At 38.1% G+C, this 22,872-nt stretch overlaps 3 protein-coding genes and 2 non-coding genes across 8 annotated transcripts; 1 reads left to right on the forward strand and 4 right to left on the reverse strand.

Moving 5' to 3' along the window:
* Positions 1-86: 86 nt before the first annotated feature.
* Positions 87-158, reverse strand: TRNAK-UUU. The gene has a single exon. It is a non-coding gene; the product is annotated as a tRNA-Lys (tRNA).
* Positions 159-332: 174 nt separating this feature from the next.
* Positions 333-13,395, forward strand: LOC106433655 (nuclear-pore anchor-like). Of its 2 annotated transcripts, none has more exons than XM_022710288.2 (44): positions 333-778; positions 860-1,006; positions 1,076-1,303; positions 1,401-1,493; positions 1,580-1,645; positions 1,754-1,843; positions 1,930-2,007; positions 2,427-2,530; positions 3,009-3,129; positions 3,222-3,314; positions 3,561-3,609; positions 3,723-3,826; positions 3,900-3,968; positions 4,146-4,286; positions 4,390-4,494; positions 4,565-4,678; positions 4,780-4,858; positions 5,340-5,383; positions 5,498-5,674; positions 5,772-5,906; positions 5,970-6,068; positions 6,148-6,189; positions 6,278-6,331; positions 6,413-6,592; positions 6,911-6,958; positions 7,077-7,124; positions 7,471-7,554; positions 7,629-7,703; positions 7,816-8,000; positions 8,091-8,193; positions 8,472-8,588; positions 8,729-8,821; positions 9,034-9,192; positions 9,285-9,338; positions 9,485-9,598; positions 9,773-9,850; positions 9,973-10,122; positions 10,195-10,266; positions 10,574-10,771; positions 10,877-11,051; positions 11,141-11,217; positions 11,304-11,432; positions 11,537-11,650; positions 11,784-13,395. In XM_022710288.2, exons 1-44 carry the CDS (start codon positions 470-472, stop codon positions 13,215-13,217), a joined length of 6,228 nt encoding a protein of 2,075 aa, XP_022566009.2. In that variant the 5' UTR covers positions 333-469; the 3' UTR covers positions 13,218-13,395. The 2 variants fall into 2 exon arrangements, with proteins under 2 accessions (XP_022566009.2, XP_013729935.2); XM_013874481.3 differs by having other exon boundaries at positions 334-778; positions 5,334-5,383.
* A 62-nt stretch (positions 13,396-13,457) lies between these two features.
* On the reverse strand, positions 13,458-16,340 carry LOC106433657 (YTH domain-containing protein ECT1-like). Of its 2 annotated transcripts, none has more exons than XM_013874483.3 (8): positions 16,195-16,340; positions 15,578-15,648; positions 15,304-15,465; positions 14,854-15,213; positions 14,323-14,763; positions 14,035-14,247; positions 13,819-13,962; positions 13,458-13,704 (listed from the first exon to the last, which is right to left on the reverse strand). In XM_013874483.3, the coding sequence occupies exons 2-8, from the start codon at positions 15,635-15,637 to the stop codon at positions 13,600-13,602; spliced, it is 1,485 nt and encodes a 494-aa protein (XP_013729937.2). In that variant the 5' UTR covers positions 15,638-15,648; positions 16,195-16,340; the 3' UTR covers positions 13,458-13,599. The 2 variants fall into 2 exon arrangements, with proteins under 2 accessions (XP_013729937.2, XP_013729936.2); XM_013874482.3 differs by lacking the exon at positions 16,195-16,340 and adding an exon at positions 15,946-16,083.
* A 2,974-nt stretch (positions 16,341-19,314) lies between these two features.
* On the reverse strand, positions 19,315-19,387 carry TRNAR-CCG. The gene has a single exon. It is a non-coding gene; the product is annotated as a tRNA-Arg (tRNA).
* A 506-nt stretch (positions 19,388-19,893) lies between these two features.
* Positions 19,894-22,666, reverse strand: LOC106406683 (thiosulfate/3-mercaptopyruvate sulfurtransferase 1, mitochondrial-like). 2 transcript variants are annotated; one of them, NM_001315650.1, is given in 12 exon segments: positions 20,148-20,255; positions 20,373-20,440; positions 20,523-20,589; positions 20,714-20,795; positions 20,871-20,929; positions 21,111-21,170; positions 21,267-21,429; positions 21,535-21,659; positions 21,868-21,930; positions 22,030-22,089; positions 22,175-22,354; positions 22,562-22,666. In NM_001315650.1, coding segments are annotated over 12 exon segments (1,140 nt in total).
* Between the last annotated feature and the right edge of the window lie 206 nt (positions 22,667-22,872).

A 22,872-nucleotide genomic window follows, 5' to 3' on the forward strand; every position in this document is an offset into this window, starting at 1 on the left:
TTTTTTTTGTAACACAAGCTTTAACTTCTTACTTACTATTGGTTCTCACCACGTGGAGATCTATATAAAATAAAAAATAGAAACTACGCCGACTGTGGGGATCGAACCCACGGCCACGTGATTAAAAGTCACGCGCTCTACCACTGAGCTAAGTCGGCTTAACGATTGGTTATCCTTACTAAAGGTAAATGTATTAAATATACGTAACTAGGTATTGTTTGTGCCAACAAGAGGCCCAACTTATGACAACAAAGGTAAATCAAAGTTGTGGCCCAATTTCTAACGACGTCGTTTATTTAATGCGACGTATAAACACGCCTGAGGTTTTTCTCGAACATTGCATCGTTCTTCGCCTTCCCGAAGCGATTTTTCATCTCCTCCGTTGGGTTCTCTCCGAAAGTTGCCGTAGTTAAAAAAAAAAAAGAGCGTCCAAAGTTATCGGAGAGATCCAACGTTAGGGCACGAAAAGATGCCCTTGTTTATGCCAGACGATGAGCTTGCGCGGCTATCAAACGACGCCGCGTCGGTGGTTGCAGAGAGAGCCGACGAGTACATCCGGAAGCTGTACGCCGAGTTGGACAGTGTACGTGCCAAGGCCGATGCTGCTTCCATCACGGCGGAGCAGACGTGCTCGCTTCTCGAGCAGAAGTACCTCTCGCTCTCTCAGGATTTCGCGTCGCTTGAATCTCAGCATGCGAAGCTTCAGTCTGATCTCGATGATCGGTTATCTGAGCTCGCACAGTCTCAGGCGCAGAAGCACCAGCTTCATTTGCAATCGGTACGTTCTTGTGCTTTAAGCTTTTGTGTTGAGTTTTGAGCGTGTTTTTGGGATTTGATTGGGATACTTGTTTGATTGCAGATTGAGAAGGATGGAGAGTTAGAGAGGATGACGACGGAGATGTCAGAGCTGCATAAGTCCAAGAGGCAACTGATGGAGTTGCTGGAGCAGAAAGATTCTGAGATTAGCGAGAAGAACTCTAATATCAAGAGCTATTTGGAGAAGATTGTGAGTGATGCTGCTTCCATAACTTTGTTGCTAATAAAGGAGGGATTGATTTCTTATTGTGTTTATCAGGTTAAGCTGACTGACGCTAGTTCGGAAAAGGAGTCTAGATTTGCTGAAGCAAGCGCTGAATTGGCACGTTCGCAAGCTATGTGCTTTCGTTTGTCTCAGGAGAAAGAGCTTATGGAAAGGCATACTAAATGGCTTGATGAGGAGTTAACATCTAAACTTGATAGTTATGCTGAACTCCGTAGGAGGCATTCTGATCTCGAGGCTGAAATGTCGGCGAAGCTTGTGGACGTAAGACTAATTTCAGTAGCTTATTCTATTGCTTCTGCTCTTTTCTTTTCTGAAATACAGTTTTTAGTTACTTGAGTGCCATGTCATACTCTGTCAGGTTGAGAAAAATTATAATGAATGCTCTAGTTCGTTGAATTGGCATAAGGAAAGATTGAGAGAGCTCGAAACGAAGATTACTTCATTACAAGAGGTATGCATGTCATAAAGCATTTGTCCTCTTTGTAGCACTTCTCTTCATTGTATCTTATATTTACTTATTTTTCTTCATTTTAAAAGGAACTCAGCTCGTGCAAAGATGCAGCAACGACGACTGAAGAGCAATACAGTGCTGAACTTCTCACTGTGAGTTGTCAAAGATTGTGCAGATTTTCTTCATTTCACATTTCAGAGAAAAGATCTCCCTAGTTGTTGTTTAGTTCAATCTAATCCATTACTTGGGTGCTGGCATAGGCAAACAAGCTTGTTGAGCTGTACAAGGAAAGTTCGGAGGAATGGTCTAGAAAGGCTGGGGAACTTGAGGGTGTCATTAAGGCCTTAGAGGTAAGCTTGCTGTCAAAATTCAGAGGAAACTGATCGTATCTTGTATCTGTATGTTCGCCTGTTGAGTTCACATTATGACTAATCAGGCACGCTTGAGCCAAGTCGAGAGTGGGTATAAACATAGACTTGAGAAAGAAATGTCTACGAACCAGAAGTTGGAGAAGGTAATAAGTTCCCTGACTTCTACAGTTCTACTGCGTTATCGTTATTTATAACATCAGGTGCTTAGCTCTGGTGACTCGTTAGGTGGCATCCCTTACTACTTATATTGAGGGGGTTGCATGTGTGAAAAATTGCTGCTAGGGTATCGCGGCACTCAACCTTATAATCAGATATGATACCTTGAGTATACTATGATTGTTTTCTAAAATAAATTAGTTCGTCCTGTCTTTATGAGGAGCATAAGTACCCATAATCTTTATGATTTTAGTAGGTTTTCTTGCGAAATTCTTTCGTCAGTTTTTGATTACTGGGAAGTGGTTTCGGTGAATGGTATACCTTTTGGATCTACGAGTTCTTTTTTGGTGCAATTTTTTATTTATTTGCGAAACAGATGGTTACTTTTTGTGGTCTTCAACTTCAGGAGAACGAAGACATTAAACAAAAACTTGAGAAGTGTGAAGCAGAAATTGAGAAAACTCGAAAAACAGATGAGCTAACGCTTATACCTTTCAGCAGTTTCACAAGGTATGACTCTTCTGCGAACAAGAAATTGTTCATTTTTGTCAGAACTTTGTACAGCCACGCAAAAACATGGTATATTTGCTTTTTATGGGTACTCTTGCCACTCTGGTTTGCTATACTTGCTTATCAAATTGAGTTAAAAACAAGTAGAAGTAGGGATTAGTGATGTTGGTTGCTTTAAAAAATGCACTTCCAATACAGATTTATAGTTTTCACCTGTTATCCTTTCCTACCAACATGTCTGTCCTTTGACCAAAATATAAGGGCCACAAGTTTTATTGGTTTCTAGCTGTTTCGAGAAATTTTAAAATAGTTAAACTTTAGAGACTTTTATTGGGTTTACAATGAGCGAATTAAGAGTGTTTAAGCCATGAATTAGATCATAGTGGTTGTGAAATATGGTTTTTGATTGCCCTAGTGGCTAGTGCTCATGGAACAATAAAATCCTTACAATGTATCTTTTGAAAATCCTTTGCTCCAGAGGGGTTGACATTTCTGGGACCAGCAACATGATAGTGGAAAGCCATGAAATAATTTCCAAGGTTCCTGCTGGTGTGTCAGGAACAGCACTGGCAGCTTCACTCCTACGTGACGGATGGAGTGTGAGTTTCAGTCTTACTATATTAGTTCAGTTCATCAGCTTCTCAACTTTATTGTTGGTGTGTATATATATATATATTTTTTTTTTTTGTAGCTGACCAAAATTTATGAGAAGTATCAAGAGGCTGTTGATGCTATGAGGCATGAGCAATTAGGTCGAAAGGAAGCGGAGTTGATACTACAACGGGTATGAACTAATTGACCTTTGAGTTTAGATGCTGATCTTATCTAGTTTTGTCTTTTTTTTTTGTCTGTGTTTCGTTTCTACTTTTCCAACTTTAGTTCACTTTTCTTTTCCTGTAAACTTATGCAAGACTCTTGGGCTTGTTGGGTAAAAACCTGATGGAAACATTTTAGGTTTCCTTCTCGTCATAGCAGCGTGTCTGGATTTGATCTGTTTGCTAAAGTGCTGGCCTTGAATCCTGCTTTTTAGGTTTTATCCGAACTAGAAGAGAAAGCTGGGTTCATCCAAGAGGAAAGAGGTATGATTCAATTCTGTGCTCCCAAAGATTTCTATCATTTGTGCAGTTTTTTTGTCTTATTTGAGATATCATGCTTAAACCTATATTTTGGACAATCTGTTTTCTGTTTCCAGGTGAGCATGAGCGTTTGGTTGAAGCTTACTCTCTAGTCAGTCAAAAACTTCAGGATTCTGTCTCTGAACAATCAAATATGGAGAAAGTCATCATGGAGCTAAAGGTACTTGGTATTATCATACTAGCTGTCTAAGATGCATATTTGTGCCGTTCTTATACATTTATTTTATTGATAGGCTGACTTGAGGAGGCGGGAACGTGAAAATATTCTGTATCAGAAAGATATATCTGACCTACAGAAGCAGGTAATTTGACAATCTATTCTCCTTTGTTCACCAGGTTATGATTTTATCTGCATGTTTGTTGTGGTCTTAAGTTTCTTGACTTCTATGATTTGCAATAAATAGGTCAAATTTTAGCTCACAGATATATGACTAGCTGGTTGCCTAATCAACTGCTGCTTTGTTGTATACATGATTTAGGTAACGATACTACTGAAGGAGTGTCGTGATGTCCAACTTCGCTGTGGAGCTGCCGGGGATGAGGAAGAAGATGATACTCAGCTTTCTGATGTTGAGATGGATATGGAATCTGAAGCTGATAAAATAATTTCAGAGCATCTTGTAAGTTTATTTCTTTTCTTGAAGTCATGTTTTGTGTTAGATTTTACATGCGAAATAATTTGTGGATGACTAATGCTTGTCCTCTTGTTTGGATGAATCTCAGTTGAAGTTTAAAGATATAAATGGATTAGTTGAGCAGAATGTTAAGCTCAGGAATCTTGTTCGTAGTCTCTCAGAGCAGATTGAAAGTAGGGAAACGGAGCTGAAGGTATGACGGGTTTTTTTCCAGTTTTTGCTTCGGTAGAACTAAGGTTTTAAATGAACATTTGGAATATCAGGAGAAGTATGAGATAGACCTGAAGAAAAAGACTGATGAAGCTTCTTCCAAAGTAGCCATCGTGCTAGAAAGAGCCGAAGACCAGGGTAAAATGATTGAATCACTGCACGCATCTGTAAGTCCTTCCACCCTTCAGCTCTCTTCTCCATTGCAACACTTGCTTAGATGATCTTGGATTTCAGCTCAGTGATTTATCTTGTACATTGTTCTTTTCAGGTTGCAATGTATAAACGACTATATGAAGAGGAACAGAAACTTCATTCATCTAATTCTCTTTCTTCAGATCCGCCTCCAGGTTCGAGCTCTCTATAGTGACTATCATTGGCTAAGTTTAATTAAATGATTTTAGTTTAATCTTACCATTCCAAATGGTTGAGTAGGAATGCAAGTAATATTGATGTAGTTGGTCCAGATCTCAAATTCAAACAAAAAAGTTTGCTCGTTATCTTTTTTTTTTAAATAAATAATTAGGTTAGGAAGCATCTTGATTTTTTTAAATAACTACCAAGTTTTTAAGGTTGGGTAAGCTCTGAATTTTTAAAGTTCGCTCGTTATGCTTTACCTAGTTTCATATGTCCCAACTATCACTGGCGAAAATCAATGCTGTATTTTTAAAACAAATTTCAATTGAACTCTGGCTTTTGAGCATAATTAGCTTTCTTGAAAAGTAAAGAAGCTTCACAGGCTGTTGCTTGCTTTTCTCATAAATTAGAATACATAATTCAGTAGTATTAGCTTTACAATGGCGTGACTGAGATGTATTTTGTTAGATGTAGTGCCAGGAAGGAAGAACTTCTTACATCTGCTTGAGGATTCGCAGGTGTGATAGATTTCTAAATCTTTCTAACTCTTCTTTCTTCTTTCTTCTATCTCTCTTTTGTTGCATCAATGTAGTTGTTTGAGACTCATTTGTGGTCTTGATTGCTTGCTCCAGGAAGCTACTAAGAGAGCCCAAGAAAAAACATTTGAACGCATTCGAAGTCTGGAAGAAGATTTAGCGAAGGCTAGGAGTGATATAATTGCGATAAGGTCTGAACGGGATAAGTTGGCCATGGAGGCAAATTTTGCTAGGGAAAAACTAGAAGGCATCATGAAAGAATCTGAACGCAAGGTGATCTTTCATCTCTGTCACAAATTCATGTCATCAACTTCTTGTGTGAATTGTGCTTTCTTCAAAGTTTTCCTCATCTTCGATGTCTTTATATCAGAGGGAAGAAATGAACAGTGTTTTGGCAAGAAACATAGAGTTCTCGCAGCTGATCATCGACCACCAACGGAAGTTACGTGAGAGTTCTGAGTCTCTGCATGCAGCGGAAGGGATTTCTAGAAAATTATCTATGGAGGTAGTACATCAATCACACTTTATGATTTCTGTGCTTTCATTCTAACAGTCATCTGTGTTATAGGTATCGGTTCTTAAACAAGAAAAAGAGGTGTTATCAAATGCTGAGAAAAGAGCCTCTGATGAAGTTTCTGCTTTATCTCAGAGAGTTTATCGCCTTCAGGTTTGAAAAATAAGAGTAGTGCAAATTCTGTCTTAAGTTGTGCTACTCTTTTTCTTTTGGCTAACCTGGTTTTCTGCAGGCTACCTTGGATACTATCCAGAGTACAGAGGAAGTTCGTGAGGTAACAAAACCACCTTTGATGTTAGTGTACTAATTCTTTACGGGAGATAATACTGATTAAAATTTGACATCCTTACCAAATATCTCAGGAAGCAAGAGCTGCCGAGAGAAGGAAACAAGAGGAGCATATCAAGCAACTTGAGGTCCAATATCATATTTAATAATTCGACTGTTGGCGTATTCCTTAGCTTTCTTATATAGATTTTTGGATTGTGTTTCCTCAGAAAGAATGGGCTGAAGCTAAAAAAGAATTGCAAGAAGAAAGGAGCAATGCGCGGAATAGCACTTCGGACCGCAATCAAACTTTGAACAATGCTGTTAGGCAGGTCGAAGAAATGGGGAAAGAATTGGCTAATGCCTTGAAGGCTGTCTCGGCAGCAGAGTCCAGGGCTTCTGTGGCTGAGGTAATGTTTAAAGTCTATTTTACGTTAATAATAATAACTCGTCTCATGAACACATGGACCAATTCCACACTGCATCGAGGTGTTGCATACTCAAGCTTTTCTAGATCGACCCTTACTGGTTACCTTTTTCTGTTGGCTACTTTTGTCAAGTGAGTCTTTGTATGTGATTTGGTTTGTACGAACGGGTTTTACTAGTTCTAGATATGTCTAGTGTCCACAACTACATTGTCAGATCAATGTCTAGTGTCCACAACTACATTGTCAGATCATTTTTAGCAGACTGTTGTCGTTGATTATTTCTTTATATGTGTAAATTAGGCTAGACTTTCTGATTTGGAGAAGAAGATAAGATCTTCAGATCCTAAGGTAATGTTTTGATTTAATGATAATTGAATTGTGGGGGTTACTTCAAACGGCAGATTCCTGGATGGAATTTGCAATTGCTAATTTGTACGTGTGATGAATTTCGTTTTCAAACTTTTAGGTTCGTGATATGGAGAGTGGTGGAGTCGTCTCTCTTTCTGATAATGAGGTCAGTGAAGTGTGAAGTTCTTCAGCAATAATTTTTTTTAATGATGATTAAATTCCGTAATTACAGTATTGTTCAGATTTCTTGGTTGCAATGCAACTTTTAGTATTCTAAAGTACAAACAATGCTGCTTTTAAAATAAGGGGAAATTTCTTGGAGCCATAGATGTGTCTCAGGCAGGAGTTAGGATCTGCATTACCCAGCTAGTTGAATTATGTCATGCAGATTTGAGACTTTCGCTTAAGAAATTGTGTTGAGTTTACCTTTTACTTGTTGCTATATAGCAATCTAATGTTTGGTGGTTGTAAGGTTGTCAAACTCCTTTTGATGTGGTTGTTATTTACTCTAGATATCCATAGACCTGCATACTGCTAAGGAAGAAATGGAAAAGTTGAGGGGAGAAGTAGAATCTAGCAAAAGCCACATGCTTCAGGTAATTGTTGAATTGGCTTAGATTGTTTTTATTTTCATCACCACTAGGAACTGACCTTCTGGACCATCTTGTAGTACAAGAGTATAGCTCAGGTGAATGAAACAGCTTTAAAGCAGATGGAATCTGCCCATGAGAACTTCAGAATTGAGGTATTGTTATTGTCCGGAAACAATGATCTCGTCTGGCTATTCAGCTATTTCCTTTCTGATAGAACTAGATCTGTTATAGGTTTTAATTTTAAACCTGATGAGTATTTTATAGGCTGAAAAGACACAGAAATCGTTGGAAGCAGAGCTTGTTTCTCTTAGGGAAAGGGTTTCAGAACTTGAAAACGACTGTATACAGAAATCGGAGCAAATAGCCAATGCTGCTGCAGGAAAAGAAGATGCTCTTGTATCAGCATCAGCTGAAATTGCAAGCCTGAGAGAAGAAAGCTTAGTTAAAAGGTAAATGTTCTATTTTGGGTCAAATGTATATTTCGACCCACACGCATACACTTGTTCGTTTTTAAATTTACATCCTAAACTTAATTGCAGTTCCCAAATCGAAGCAATTAATATCCAGATGTCCATTTTGAAAAATGACCTGGAGAAGGAACATGAGAAATGGCGTGTTGCTCAGAGAAATTATGAAAGACAGGTTTGCGAAGGCTCTCTATTTTAATGAAAATATTCACGTTGCTGGCTATAACGTTGGTTTTTATCGGATAAGAGACTGTAGTAATTCAGTACTCATCCTCTTGCTCCACTTCATGAAGCAGTGGTCTTATGAAACTCTATATTATTGCACCTCTGTCTTATGACACTTTCGATATTTCATGAAATACTTGTTAGGTATCTGCCATAGTTTGTCCTGTTCTATATTCCGCAGACATTTTAACGACCTATCTTTTTGCTTCTCTACTTTTTGAAACGCAGGTTATTCTGCAGTCTGAAACTATTCAAGAGCTTACGAAAACATCACAGGCTTTGGCTTCCCTTCAAGAGGAGGCATCTGAACTTCGTAAATTGGCTGATGCAAGGGGAACGGAAATTGTAACATCTACTCATTTAAAACTTCACTATGCTATTTTTAAATTGCACAGATATTGCTGTTCAGATTCGTTAACTGGTGAAAAACATAAACTTAAATGCTGGTTCCTGACACTATTCAATTTACTGTATATTTTTTTCAGTCCGAGCTTACCTCCAAGTGGAGTGAAGAGAAATTTATGTTAGAGCAGCAAAAGAATCTAGCGGAGAAGAAGTATCATGATCTCAACGAACAGGTGGCCACTGCTCTCTGATTATACCTTTTGGCAACCGTATTTTTTCCCATCCATATGGCATTAGCAATACGAATATGGCACCTCTCGTCGATTATCTATTTGACGTTAGTTAGTGTATTTCATTCCTATCATATATGATGAGGATTGTGTAGAGATTTAATTCATTATCGTGTTATGAATATTCCACTCATCTTAATTGCTCTCTGCATCAGAACAAAATACTGCATAGCCGACTTGAGGCTATGCATCTTCACTCGGCTGAGAAAGATAGCCGTTCTGGAAAAATATCATCTGAAAGCACTGGCTCAGATCAACTTGGAGATTCTGGTTTGCAAAGTGTAGTTAATTATTTGCGCAGAACGAAGGAAATAGTAAGAGAAGTTCCTTTTTGGATTGTTTTCTTTTCTTTCTGCCTCGTGTCCGTATTGTGTGGTTTTCTAAGTTTTGAGCATCTTTTTAACAGGCTGAAACAGAGATATCACTTATGAGACAGGAAAAATTACGGTTGCAATCGCAAGTAAGTCGCTGTCCTTTATCGTTGTTCTGATTTTTGCTATTACATCTCTTTTCAAGCAACACCCTGTTCCAATACACGCACACATCCTATATTATTTCAAAGTTATGGTTGCATTATGAGTTTTCTTACAACATGTTATTGTCTAGCTTGAGAGTGCCGTGAAGATGGCAGAGTCTGCCCGGGGTTCACTTAATGCTGAGCGTTCCAGTTCAAGGGCCTCATTATTGACTGAGGATGAAATCAAATCTCTTCAGCTTCAGGTAAAATTGCCTGATTCAATAACTTATGGTCTTGCTACTTTAGTTCCATAATTCATTACTTTCTGCTGTCTTGCCAAATTAAATACTTTCTGCTTGGAGTTTGTCTTTTGGATCCCCTAGCCAAGGTTGGACTGAAACGATTTAATTTTGCTGACTTCAAAGTTCTTCTTGCAGGTCAATGAGATGAACTTGCTCCGTGAAAGCAACATGCAACTCAGGGAGGAAAACAAACACAATTTTGAGGAGTGCCAGGTTCGTAGTGGAACTTTCAGGAAAACTTCTTCTGCTTTATATCGTTGTGTTAAACTCCCTTACAGCTCCTGATCCTGTTAACTGTCTTAGAGAGAGCTGATGAAACTTGTTTGAAACTTCAGAGACTGCGTGAAGTATCTCAAAAGGCTAGGACAGATTTCGAAAACTCAGAAAATCTATTGAAGCAAAAGCAAACGGAGTTAGACTTGTGTATGAAAGAGACGGAAAGGCTAAGGAAGGAGATAGATCTTCAAAAAAGGAGGGTTGATGAGGTAAGACATTTTAAACTTCTCTCGCTATATATTTATTTGCGCATACTTACAATAGTTTTTCATTTTGTGAAGTTGCGAGAGACGTATAAAAACATTGATGTTGCTGACTACAATCGCCTCAAAGATGAAATGCGGCAATTCGAGGTATGCCTCTAAAGAAAAAAGTGACATTATTGAAATATTATTTTTTCTTAGGTGCGCACGTGTGGATATATCCCTATATAAGTGGACTAGATTTGTTACTTTGCAATAAGTTTCAATCTCAATTATGAAATAATACTGCTGAAGGTGGTTAGTAAGGACTGTATATCAATGACACTGTCTAGGAGGCTTCTGTCTCCTTTTTTTAACCTTTGACGCTTATTTACACTATGGCATTTCGATTATCAAACGCCTATATAATTCTAGTGGATGATAAGTGTCGTTTTAACTGTGTTTATATGACTTTTAGGAGAAACTGAAAGGGAAAGATGCTCATATTGAGGAAATCAAGAAGCTTGTGTTAGAGAAGGAGAATAAGATATCTCTACTAGAGAAGGATCTAACAAACTGCAAAAACGAACTGAGAGAGAGGGAGAAGGATCGAACAAAATGCAAAACAGAACTGAGTGAGAGGGAAAAGAGGTTAGACGCTGCTCAGCAAGCACAGGTAGAAATGATAACGATCTCTCTTGAGGGAAATTTAGCTGTTACATGTAGAATGAGAACTACCCCACGTGGATCGGTAACTCTATCTCTGTATTTTTTTTGTCAGGTGACTATGCAGTCAGAGATTGAGAATTTGAAAGCAGAGATTACTAAGCTGAAAGGAGATTCCGAAAGGTTGAGAAAATCTTTTACTAACATTAAGAGAAAGCTCGATAAAGAAAAGGACGACTTAAACAGAGAAAACCAGTCGCTCTCTAAACAATTAGAGGAAGCCAAAGAGGGTAATTATTATTGTTACTAGTACCATTTTCATAATTTGTGTGGCAAGTTTGTATTGGTATTTGCTCATGTTTTCTATTGCTGCCAAAAGCTGGAAAGAGAACAACATCTGATGCTACGGCGGAGCAGGCCGTTAAGGAGAGAGATGAAAAAGAACAAAAGATTCAGGTATTATTAGATTAATCTATTTAATTTGTGTCTTTACTGCTTCATGTGTTTATGTGTGTGTTTAAACGCATGAACATTTTCTGCAGATATTGGATAAGTTTGTTCATTCACTGAAAGATGACCTGAAGAAGAAAGATGACGAATTAACTAAAGAGAAAACAGAACGCAAGTCTGTTGAGAAAGTATTTGGAGACTCCTTGGCCAAAATTGAACAGGTTCGGTTCTCTCCAGCCTCACTTGCGTGTCTCTTGTCACTCATGCCGTGTGTGTCTCCTCACCCAATACCTTATAGCTCATGTGTTCCCTATCTGTTTCTCAGGAGAAAACAAAAGTGGATGAAGAGCTTGTTAAGCTCGAGAGGTATCAGACGGCATTGGCTCGACTCTCTGAAGAATTAGACAAGTTGAAGCAAGCTGATGGAAATCTGCCTGAGGTAACAAACTTCATCTCTTGGATGTATAATAATATATGATTAGTATCCCTTTTTCTTCGTATATTTGTAAATAATATATTCATATTATGCATCCATACATGATTCTAAACTTTTCAATTTTTTTTGTCAAAAGGGTACTTCAGCTGTCCAGGCTCTCTCTGGAAGCGTATTGAATGACCAAGCCGCTGCGTACGTATCAGCTGTAGACTATTTTGAACGCATGGCTCGTACTATTGTCCACAATTCTCAAGGTAGCACAAAATCTACTGGTACGGTGACTGAAGCTTCCCCTGCTACAGTTGAGCCTTCAGCCATTGTCAAAGCCTCTCCTTCAAAAGCTCCGGTGGAAACTACCCAGCAGCCACCCAAAGAGAAGAGATTGGTTTCGCTGAAACCAAGCGCTGAGCTCCGCAGACCGGTTAGGAGGATTAAACGTCCTCAATTTATTAAACCAGAGGAACCTCCTCAAGCTGATGTTGAGATGCCAGAAGCTGAGGGAGCTGGTGATGAAGGAAAACAGCCTTCCTCCAATGTTACAGAGAGCCAAGTAACCACAATGCCACCACCTTTTCAGACACATATCCGTAAACGCCAGGCCGATCCATTGGCTTCTGAGCCACAACAAGGGACTCGGGAAACCAGTTCAGAAATTGCACCACCTGCGCCGAAGAAGCCTAAAGGATCTGAGTCACAACCTGATACTACCGAAAGTGAAACCCTCCCTAAAGAGCCAGACGTGGATGAATCCATGGATGCGACTACTGCCGCTGAGGATGACAATGAAGAAGAAACAGAAGCCGAGACTGCAGAGGAGAAAACAGAGGAAACTACGGAAGCACAACAAGAAAGTGAAGCTGAAGTCCAAGAGAAAGCTGATGAGCCAGTAGAAGAGAATCCAACTGAGACAGAAACCATTCCTACCGAAGAAGAGTTTAAGGATCAGACCGATCAAGAGAATCAAGATCTTCTGGCAGACGTGGAATTTGATAAAGAAGAAGGAGAGTTCGATCTAGACACTCTGGAAGATCTCGAAGAGGCCAAGGATGTAATTACACCCACGCAGTCACCAATTAGGATAGAGAAATCAACGGAGGAAGCTGAAACAACCATTGAACCAGCACTAGAAGATGCTAAGAACGATGAAGGAGCTGCTGAAGAAGCCTCTGATAAACCCGACAATGGTCACAATCAACAAGTAGAAGAAACCGATCTCAAGCCAGAGACCACAATAGCTACAACTGTCACAGCATCCACTTCCTCTACTCCAGCTTCTGCAAGTCCAAGCGAAACTCAAGAAACTGAAGAAACGAAGAGAGCAGCGTCGCCAAGCAGAACTATTAATATAGCTGATAAAGCAAAAGAGCAAGCAGCTCTAAGACAAGCCGGAGTAGCCACTCTAGGTGGAACCCGAACTCCTTCACCAGGCAACCGAGCTGCTTCATCATCCCTCCTCAGAGGTCGTGGCCGAGTTGTAAACACTCGAGGAGGAAATCGACTGAATACTCGTGGTGGCCGAACCCCTCGTGGTGGTGGTGCTGGACGTGGACAACCCCCGAGCCAGCCGTGATCTGTTTTGGGTATGTTTCATCATTTTCCCACCTCTTGAGCGCCATACAGGATTAGCCAGGCAGGCACGTTGAAGAGAAACTTTATGGTCGTAGAGAACTCATTTCATGTCTAAACCTTGTCTACATTTTGTCCTCCGATTTTCAGATTTCACTATAAAACCAGTTTCTATTGATTGATTACAAATTGCAAAACATATAAGCAAACAAACAACACCCAGGAAGCAAAAAAAAAAAAAAAAAAAAAAAAAAAACTTTTATTGCAACGTACAACAAAATAATAGAGCAACACTTGTTATAAAATAAAACCAATCCGGAGCAATCGGACTGTTTATGTTGATCCTTTAAAAAAAAAACCAAAAAGCACTCTATAGCTTCTTCTAGTTACTTCAGAGAATCAAGAGTCCCTGTTATGTCTGTGTTTCCCTCTTTGACTGTATCTGATATCTCCAGTGTTTGAATGTCAGCAACCAAGTCTTCTTCTTGCTTCTGTAATAGAAAAAACATAAGAAGAGACAAAGAGAGGCCATATTTCTAGTTAGAATAACATACATAGAAGGAGAAGAAGATGATTGCAAGATATAAAGAGGAGAAACTCAGGACCTTTAATACCGGATTGAACCTTAGCTTCTTCTGTACCATAACCCTTTCTCTGTTTTCATAAAAATCGAAATCATCTAATATAGATGTCTTTGCTGCATAGCTTTTGAAGATGTTCAACACTTCATTCCCTTGTTGCAACCTCACCTACATTTGAAGGCAACAGTGTGAGATTACAATGATCCACTTTCTTGAGCAACTAAAAGACTATTTTCTTACCTCTTGTGTGTCTCTGCTATTTGTTACAGGCTTGTTCTCATTGTTCTCTAGTATCACATGCCTTAGTTGTGGATTTGGAACATCTTTAATTATGTGCCACTTGACAGGAAAATAGCCAGTCCACTTATCTTGCTGCCAAAACTCCATGCTCTTCTCATTATCCACTCTCCCAGTCATCTCAGCTACACCACAAAACTGGCCACTTGCATTAACCTGAGTCCAATAAAACGCATCAGAGACCAAACAGAGATGTCTGCAACAAATGAATTACTCATAAGACTGCCTTACCGAGAAGAAGAGGAAGACCGGGCACGTTCCACCGTTCTCTGCAACCTTCTTTTGAGATTCTTGATACGCACTGTCCAACTTCTTGTTCCCATTGAGAGTACTAGACCAAACATTGTACTTGATGCTCTTGTGAATGTCGTCTTCGCTATAAGATTTTATCACAAAAAACATTGCTTCTTCATACTTGCTCTGGAAGCTAGGGAGGTTATATTGATCCCTTTTGATCACAGAACCTACACCGTTGCTTCTTCCCTTCCCTTCACCATCCAACAAACAAGACTCGCATTCTCCATCTTCTTGCACATTTTCACTCATGCTACTACCATTTTCTTTGTTTCTCGCTTTCAACTTCTCAGTTTCATCCCGGTCTGAGGCTCCATACTTCTTCTTCAACGGTCCACCTCTTTCTTGATTATGCGGAGGGAGTGGAGCATAGCTGCTCTGCAATTCATATGACATGAACCAAACAACAAAGAAAATATCAGTCAAGATCTTCTCAATATAAGTGATATAGAGAAGAAGAAGAATTACTTTTTGCGGTGTTTTAGGCCGACCTCCCATGCCATGGCCAGTGAAAGAAGTCTTGCTCTTTGAGTAATAATTGCTATAGTTATGACTTGACGAAGAAGATATGTTCTGTTTCATAGATTGGTTGTTTGAAGCAACACCATAGACATAATTGTCTCCAACAGGGTCCCATAGATAGGTAGGAGATGAAACATTTCCATAACCATATTGGTTCTGGTAATATCCTTGAGCTGCATACATAGGTGAGTTGAGTGCCTGACTCGATACACCAGCCGGGCTTATAGGCATGTAAGTGGGACTAACATCATAAGATTGAAACCCTGGCATCATGTATATCAAAGATCCATTTTCCCCTTGCATAACCTTTAAATCAAGATCAAGAAAATGATCAATTAAAATAAGCTTAATTTATTGAGTAATTAGTTCTTTATTAACAAGGAAGATTTGATTTACCGGGTACTGAACATCTGTGCCATAACCATAGTATCCATTATCCTTTGCTTCTCCAAGTGAACCATCAACACTTGGATAGTAGAATCCATAGTAGCCACCATACGGACAAGGCAGGCCTTGATATGTCTCAAGAGTTTCATAATACGGCTCTGACTGGTTCTTCTAATAACCCCAACAAACCAAAACACAAGAATACAAAACATATATTGTTAAAAATATTAAAAAAAAAAACAATTTCTCAGAGATTATACAAAAGAAGATAAAAACGTTTTACCATGGACGTGGAGGAGGCAGCGACCTTAGCAAGAGGATCAACTTTAAGGTTCTTCACCATATCTTCAGTGGCTGAAACATATAAACAAACGTTCTCTATGAGATCAGATTCAGAAACCTTATAAGCATAGATTATACACAAAGATTAGTAATCCTTAATTTCTTATCGGTGTTAGAAGACAGGTTTGAAACGTTGTCTGAATATTTAGTCGTACCGACAAAACTTTTTTTTTTCTTTTGGAAGATAAGACTATTTAGTTTCAAAACAGAGAAAACATCAGAGCACTAAACCCATACTACACGCATAAAGACTAATCAGAACAACATGGACTACACAACGTGTGTTTGCGTGGGAAAGAAAGACAGTACGTTCACGAGGAGGTTTGGGGACATGAGAAGTCATCGACAAAGAAGTTGGTATAAGAAACTAGATGATGAGATTCAAGAAAACTGGTCAAAGAAAAAAGAAGGTAAGATAAAATAAAAACTTTTCAAAACAATACAAAACACAAAATGAATAAGGAACCAAGACAGGATTATCTGTATTACAGAGGTTTATTTATTAACTAATAAAAGAAAATCATGAAGCAGACATCATCAAGAGATTGTCAACTTTACCTGAAACCAAAGTACAGATACGGAACAGAGCAAAAACAGAGAGATGATGAGATATAGAGAGAGGAGAAGAACGGTAATAGCTGGTGAAGAAGAAATAATGAACAGAGTTTTTTTGTTTCTATTTGTCCCCTTCTTTAATTATTTTAGTTGGAAAATATACAAAATATAGAAAATAATCAAATATACAAAATAAGAACTTTTTTATAAAAAAGATAGAGGTTGAGGAGATGTACAGATGGAGGGTCAGCAATAGTCCACGTCATGGATTCTCGTAAGATGGATGAATGGTAACCGTTGGATTAGGCTACATCTTTTCTTGCTAACTTTTCCATCTGGAATCTATTCTTATACAACTTTCTTCTAAGTGCTTCTAAAGGTTATATAAAAAAAGGAATCTTAATTTGGCATTAGTCAGCTAACACAATTAATTCTATTTTTTCCATAGGAATATATATTATGTCGAAAAATATGAAAGCTAGGACCAGTTCTCTTGGTTGGGCAAACAAAGAAAAAAACATAGAATATGGTTTCAAACAAAAAGAATATAATATTAGATAGTTGAAAACAATGTATCCTTCAATCCTAGCAATACCACAAATAAGGTTGTTCAAAAAAAAAAAAAAAAAAAAAAAAAGAAGCAATACCACAAATAAGAAAAACCCAAATGCTTTCCTTTTCCATTAAAATGACATATTTATATTGATGAATTTTAGCATTGTTTTAGTAATTTTTTTCTAAACCATGTATATAATTTAATTTTTTTTTTATGTACATAGATATGTTTTTTGGATGACAAGCCATGAACACAAATATGTTTTTAGCATACGGTCCAGGTGTTGTTGTTTGGATTTTTCCTTCAAAAATGTTATTTAAGAGCGTAGATTGAGATCTCTTGCCCTCGATGTGGTTCCATTATTGCAAATCTGAGATTTCTTTTTAAATTTGTATCATTAGGTGTCAACTGGCCCATTCGTATATATATCTAATTGTATTCACTCAATGTTTTATTTATACTTTTCCCATCAAATACCAGATCCGATTCATAATTATGATTTAAAATAGGTGGCTAACACATCTATTATAAGTTCAACTATCTTACAATTGCAAGAATGAACACTTAAATACGTTTTAGCTTCTCTTTATAAGATTGCGACTAATAATTAAACTCCTGCCTCACCTTACATGCCCTTTTAGCAAGATAAAATGTGTGTTTCTCACTCTCTCCATTAGTATTATATCCCAAGTAGATATTGCTTCGGGATCAAGTATATTTGTCAACATCGCACAAGAAGAAAATCATATGAAACTACTTAATATACAATAAATCCAAATTTTTATGGAGCAGAAGAGAATTACAAGGTTCCACGTTTTGCCTTTGTCATGGCCTAAACGTGTCTGCTTCACATCTATATGTTCTTTTTGAAACTATGTTTAGTTTTCTTTGCGTCTTTGAATTATTTGTATGTATTGATTTTATGTTGTTATATGTGATTACGTACGTATAACAGATTTATAAGATTGCATAAAAGAAAGAGCTCATTTTGTAGTCTACAAGTATTAAACCACTGAATAAATATCTAGATAATGAACTAATCTTAGGGGGTGTTAGTTGACTTCATCAATTTTATTTATATTAAGCTTTGTTGTTATTCTTTAGACAATCTCCAATAATTCAATATATTTTTTGTTCTAAAATAGAATAACTTATAATAGAGTTGAGTTATACTCTAATGGTATTCTATTTTAGAGTCTAAAATGGAGTCACGAACACAAAACAAACAATTTACTCATACATAGAGTAAATCTATTTTTTACATTATTATAGAACGAGAAATAGAATATCATTGTATCATTTTTACTCTAAATTTTATTTTAGTGTAAAAATAAAGTAGAGTGGGAGATGCTCCAAGTAAATTATGAACTAAATTATGAACTGAAGAGTAAGTAATCATCGGCTTTATGAAATGGTCTCAAATTACTTTCGAACATTAGAGGGCTATAATGGGCCTTTTTAGTGTTATCTTAATAGGTCCGTTTTTGCTCTCAAATTGTCAGCTTCCAATAAATTGTCTAAATCTAACACTAGAGTAGTTTCAAAATGTTCTTAAACAGTTGGATACTACAGAATCATCATAATACGTTTGTTCATGCGAATTGCAGGGTCCTTTTGGCTCTTACTTAAAGACACGTGACCAACAAGATAGGTCTAAACTTCTGAAAAAACTGACATGTGTAACATCACCTTGGCCAGCTGTTGAATTTCAAGAACAAGGGGTGAGGGTATATATATAACTTTAGTTTTGGTGGAGTCAAAAAAGAAGATAGAGAGCGTTAGAAATGTCTGGAGCGCAAAGAGCCGATGGGATCAAAGAAGGCGACGACGTACGAGTCAGTGGAAGGAGGACAGAACAAGACAAAGCTTGATATAAGGTCAAAGGAAGACGAAGGTGGAATTCAAGTTGATAAGCACCAAGAAAAGGTCACCGATGCTGCTGGTCTAGGCGGACCTGTATTTGGCGCTGGTAAAGACGACAAGAAGCAGGATCTTGGTGTTACCGGCACTGACTAGGTCTGTGGTTTTGTAATGTAGAATATGAATGCGTATACGTGGGGGGGGGGGGGGGGGGGGGGGGTCTCTTCTTGTCATGTAATCAATCAATAAAGTAATATCTCACTCAGTGCCGGTCCTGAGATATTTCGGGTCCAATGCGAAACCAAAAATATGGGCCCAAAATGACAATAAAAATTTTAGTTACGAAATTAAAAGTGAATTTACAATATTTTCAAGATTGCAAAAGTTTATCAATCCTAGAAATTATCTATTTACTCTTTTTATATTATAGACTAATGAAAAAAATATTCAAGGTTTTATTATGTTGCAATTTGATTAGGATCCATTCTTCCATTTGTTACAAAAAAAACAGTATAAATTGTAAGCTTTCAAGTGTATAAAATTATAGGCCCCATACCAATGTTTCTTGAGTATCTGCTCAAGACCGGGCCTGATCTCACTCTTGGCATCAAACTTGTACATTAACCTCTATATGTCGTTTAGAAAATGGACATGAAAGTTGATAGTTTCAAAAAACAAATCCATTGAAGACAGTAAAAAATTGATAACGACCACGGTGGGACTCGAACCCACAATCTCCCGCTCCGGAGGCGAGCGCCTTATCCATTAGGCCACGCGGTCAACTTGCTAAGCTCCTGTATCTTTTCAATTTGTATTAAAGAATTTATCTCCATAATCTGTGTTGTACCATTTTCTTAACTTATAAGTTAGTAACATCAGTGCACAAAAAAAAAGAAAAAAATAGTAACATCAATGTCTCAACAATTACAACCTGCTGTGGTTTGCTAGTCCAATGGTTGATTGATGATTCATTAATCTTTTTAGACAGTAACTCTGGATTTCGAATTCCAGATTAACATATTCTACGCTAAATATAAATTTTTTTATAGGACAGCTTGCATGATGCAATGGATCTTTATAAACGGCTTTTTATAGGCAGCCTAAGTGTTAAGCTATGCAATTAGACGTAACAAGATAGTACTAATTCATTTAATGTAGTTTTTTCATAATTGTAACATCATATAAAAAAAATCTGCTAAAAAACTTGCGAGACAACTCTGGCACATGACACTAACAATCTCTTGCTGAACACCCATGCCTCAGTTTCTCATCTATTACCCATCTACTAATAAAAACCTTGTTCATAATTGTTTCATGAATCATGACCATTAACAATTTTCTGTTCGTTGATTTTATTCCAAAGACCATAATAAACCTTTGTCCCCCAAAGAAAAAAAATATATTCCAAGATATATAGACAAGAGTCCTCTTATACTCAAGGCAGATTTCAAACCAAGCTTAGATTCATCCTCAAGTTAAAAAAACATCATCCGTGTTTGTGGCTTGTAATCTTGTTGCTAGCCTTTCACTTGAGGACTGTTCATGAAGAAGAATCCTCCCCTTCCATAGGCAAGTCTGGTTGTGTTGCCCATTCAGTCCACGAGCCATCGTAGACTGGCACATCAGTTTTTCCCACTCGGTGAAGCCCCTAACAAGAGAAAGCAACCAAGACAGATTAAGACTCTCCTGCACCGTTTATATATATATATATATATATATATAATATAATCTCAAACAAAAGTGATGGATGAAGATAATTAATTACCATTGCCAGGATGCAAGCTGTCACGCCAGTGCCACACGAAGCCATAATAGGCTTGTCCAATGAGATCTCTGTAACAAAAAGCCTTGTGTAAGGACTGCTTTATAGAAAATAAGATTGTGAAACTCATTCTTCCAAGTGGAGATAGCATACCTTCTTGTTCAAACCGTTTCTTCAGGTCTTCTGCTGGTAACAATGTTTGAGAAGCAGAATCAAACAACTGCAGAAAGAATAAAGTTTACCACACATTAACTCCGAGGATAAGATGCAGCAGAGGAACTGAGGGAAGGAAACAAGTTCTCTAAAATTTGTCACATAACAATAAGAGTTTATTTACAGGTTACCTGAGGATAAGGGACACACTTGCTTCCAGGGATATGACCACTTCTTATTCCCTTACGGGGTTCTGGAGCCGTACCATCAAACCTACCAGTACAGTGATTATCGATTTAGCGAAAGCATTTCAGCAGAAACAAGTGATAGTTTTGCAAATCATAGTACCTGGCTTTGGAACGTGCGTCTACGTGTTGATATGTTTGATCCTCCATATTGTTCTTGACCTGTGAATTGACCAAAAACCAAGTATACAGATATACTCAATTAAAGCAGAAGTGGACTCTTAATCTGATCCATAAACAGGATATAGACACCAGTTAAAGAACTTGAAGCCGGGTCATCTTTAGGACTCTCTTAATGAAGATAACATCAGCACAAAGAGAAAACCGTTCAGAAAATGCCAACCTGATCAAGTGTCCACACTAGATGTGGCTGGAACTTGGTCTGAAAGGTTATTGGACTCACCTGAGGAAAAAAAGAGAAGAAGTCTATCTTCACTACTACAATCTCATTAATAATGCACAGCAAGAAAACATAGAAAACCATTTCCTGACTACTTACGGAATGTCCTTGATAGATTTTCTCTATAGCCTCACTTGCAGCACTGGCTTTCAAAATAGCATCACCTGATGCACTAGATTCAACATCATATCCTGAAGCACGCCATCTCGGTAGACCTCCATCGAGCACCCACACTTTGTCATGTCCAAAAACTCGGAACATCCTGTGTACAGTAAGTGAAAGGAGCACCCATCAATTGTAAAAATATCTGAGAAAAGGATACTAGACAAACCAAAGGAATTTAAAAGACAAACTGGATCCAACTCACCACCATACACGAGCTGCACTAAAGACACCCTTTGCATCATAAACAACCACTCCATCTTTGTTCTCAATTCCAAGAGCAGAGCAACCAGCAGCAAAAGCTTCCTCAGACGGCAACATATGTGGCAACTGTATCAAGAAATAGATATTTTCATACTATTATTTAGATGGTGTCCTTTAAATCACACACAGAAACTCACAAGCAACACGTAATAAGTATAATAAGAATATATCCCACAAAATGGAAATGATGTTAACAGCAAAGAGTCGAGATTCTTTTCAAATGTTGAGTTGAGAACACAGATCTTCAGTAAAAGGAGAGCACAGTGACTCTTACACTTGTCGATCGATCTGATATTCCATCCAAATCGAAGAAGAGAGCACCAGGAATATGAGCAACCTGTAGAGGAGAGATTCGTTTCTTTACTATAGAACGAATATAGCTCAAACAACAGTAGAATCAAGAGCATATCAATAACCTATTTACTCAAATGATCACCTGATATTCTTGGATGGGATTCCTCTGCTCATCTGGCATGTACCATGACGCATCCAAAACCTGAGCACAGAACAAAAAACAGGTCAAACTAAAGTATGCCAAACAAAGTTTTGAAGAAAACCAAATGGGACAAAAGGGGAGCCACCTTCAAATCAGGCTCTCTAAGATTAGAATGGAGCCAATCGACAGAAACAACAGGCTCATTAGTTGGTACAGATGATGAAGTCGAGAAGCCTGCTCTTGCCCCAATTCCAGCAGAAGCCATAGCTCGAGCTGATCTATAAGCTGTAGAGTAAGAGCCTAACTGAGAGAAGAGCCCTCTCCTCTGCAATTATCATCATCACAACACACACAAAGAAAAAAAGAGTCAAACTTTTATAAACAGAGAATCTCATTCCCTAGGTTCCGATACAAAGACGCAGATCTCATCAACAACAAAGTCTAAACCTTTATGAAAGCACCAAACCCCCCACTAGACCCACTGTGATCTCCTAAACCGATGATCGAGAATGAGGATTGGATTAGGACTTACAGTAAGAAAGGAGGCGAGATTAAGGGTCTTTTGAGGGAGAAGAGACGGAGTGATCAAGCGGTGGCTTGCAGCTAGAAAAGTTCTGGAGAAAAGAGTCGAAGCCATGATGTCACCGTTACAATGCAACTAAAGCAAAAGATGGGTTTGATTTGAAAAAGACTCCAACTTTATTGATCCACTCCAGGTAAAGAAGAGAACCCAGCAAGTTTTACTACTCTAGCTGCCGCCACGGACCGGTCTGGAACAGAGGACACGACTTGGGTCATTTTGTAATTATTACTGAGAAGCCAGAGCCTGTAGTGTAAATAGTA

The sequence above is a fragment of the Brassica napus genome, chromosome C6, assembly GCF_020379485.1.
Source record: "Brassica napus cultivar Da-Ae chromosome C6, Da-Ae, whole genome shotgun sequence".
NCBI classification, from domain to species: Eukaryota; Viridiplantae; Streptophyta; class Magnoliopsida; order Brassicales; family Brassicaceae; genus Brassica; species Brassica napus.

Coding starts and splice junctions, on each gene's coding strand:
- LOC106433655 (XM_013874481.3), top strand. CDS start 470: ATGCCCTTGTTTATGCCAGACGATGAGCTTGCGCGGCTATCAAACGAC. Junction 1,646..1,753: donor ACAGTGCTGAACTTCTCACT/GTGAGTTGTCAA, acceptor GTGCTGGCATAG/GCAAACAAGCTTGTTGAGCT. Junction 8,001..8,090: donor GAAGAAAGCTTAGTTAAAAG/GTAAATGTTCTA, acceptor ACTTAATTGCAG/TTCCCAAATCGAAGCAATTA.
- LOC106433657 (XM_013874482.3), bottom strand. CDS start 15,979: ATGACTTCTCATGTCCCCAAACCTCCTCGTGAAC. Junction 15,214..15,303: donor GCACAGATGTTCAGTACCCG/GTAAATCAAATC, acceptor CTTGATTTAAAG/GTTATGCAAGGGGAAAATGG. Junction 13,963..14,034: donor ATAGCAGAGACACACAAGAG/GTAAGAAAATAG, acceptor CTTCAAATGTAG/GTGAGGTTGCAACAAGGGAA.
- LOC106406683 (XM_013847387.3), bottom strand. CDS start 22,082: ATGCGTCATGGTACATGCCAGATGAGCAGAGGAATCCCATCCAAGAAT. Junction 21,171..21,266: donor AAATCTATCAAGGACATTCC/GTAAGTAGTCAG, acceptor TTTTTTCCTCAG/GTGAGTCCAATAACCTTTCA. Junction 20,256..20,372: donor CAGCTTGCATCCTGGCAATG/GTAATTAATTAT, acceptor TTCTCTTGTTAG/GGGCTTCACCGAGTGGGAAA.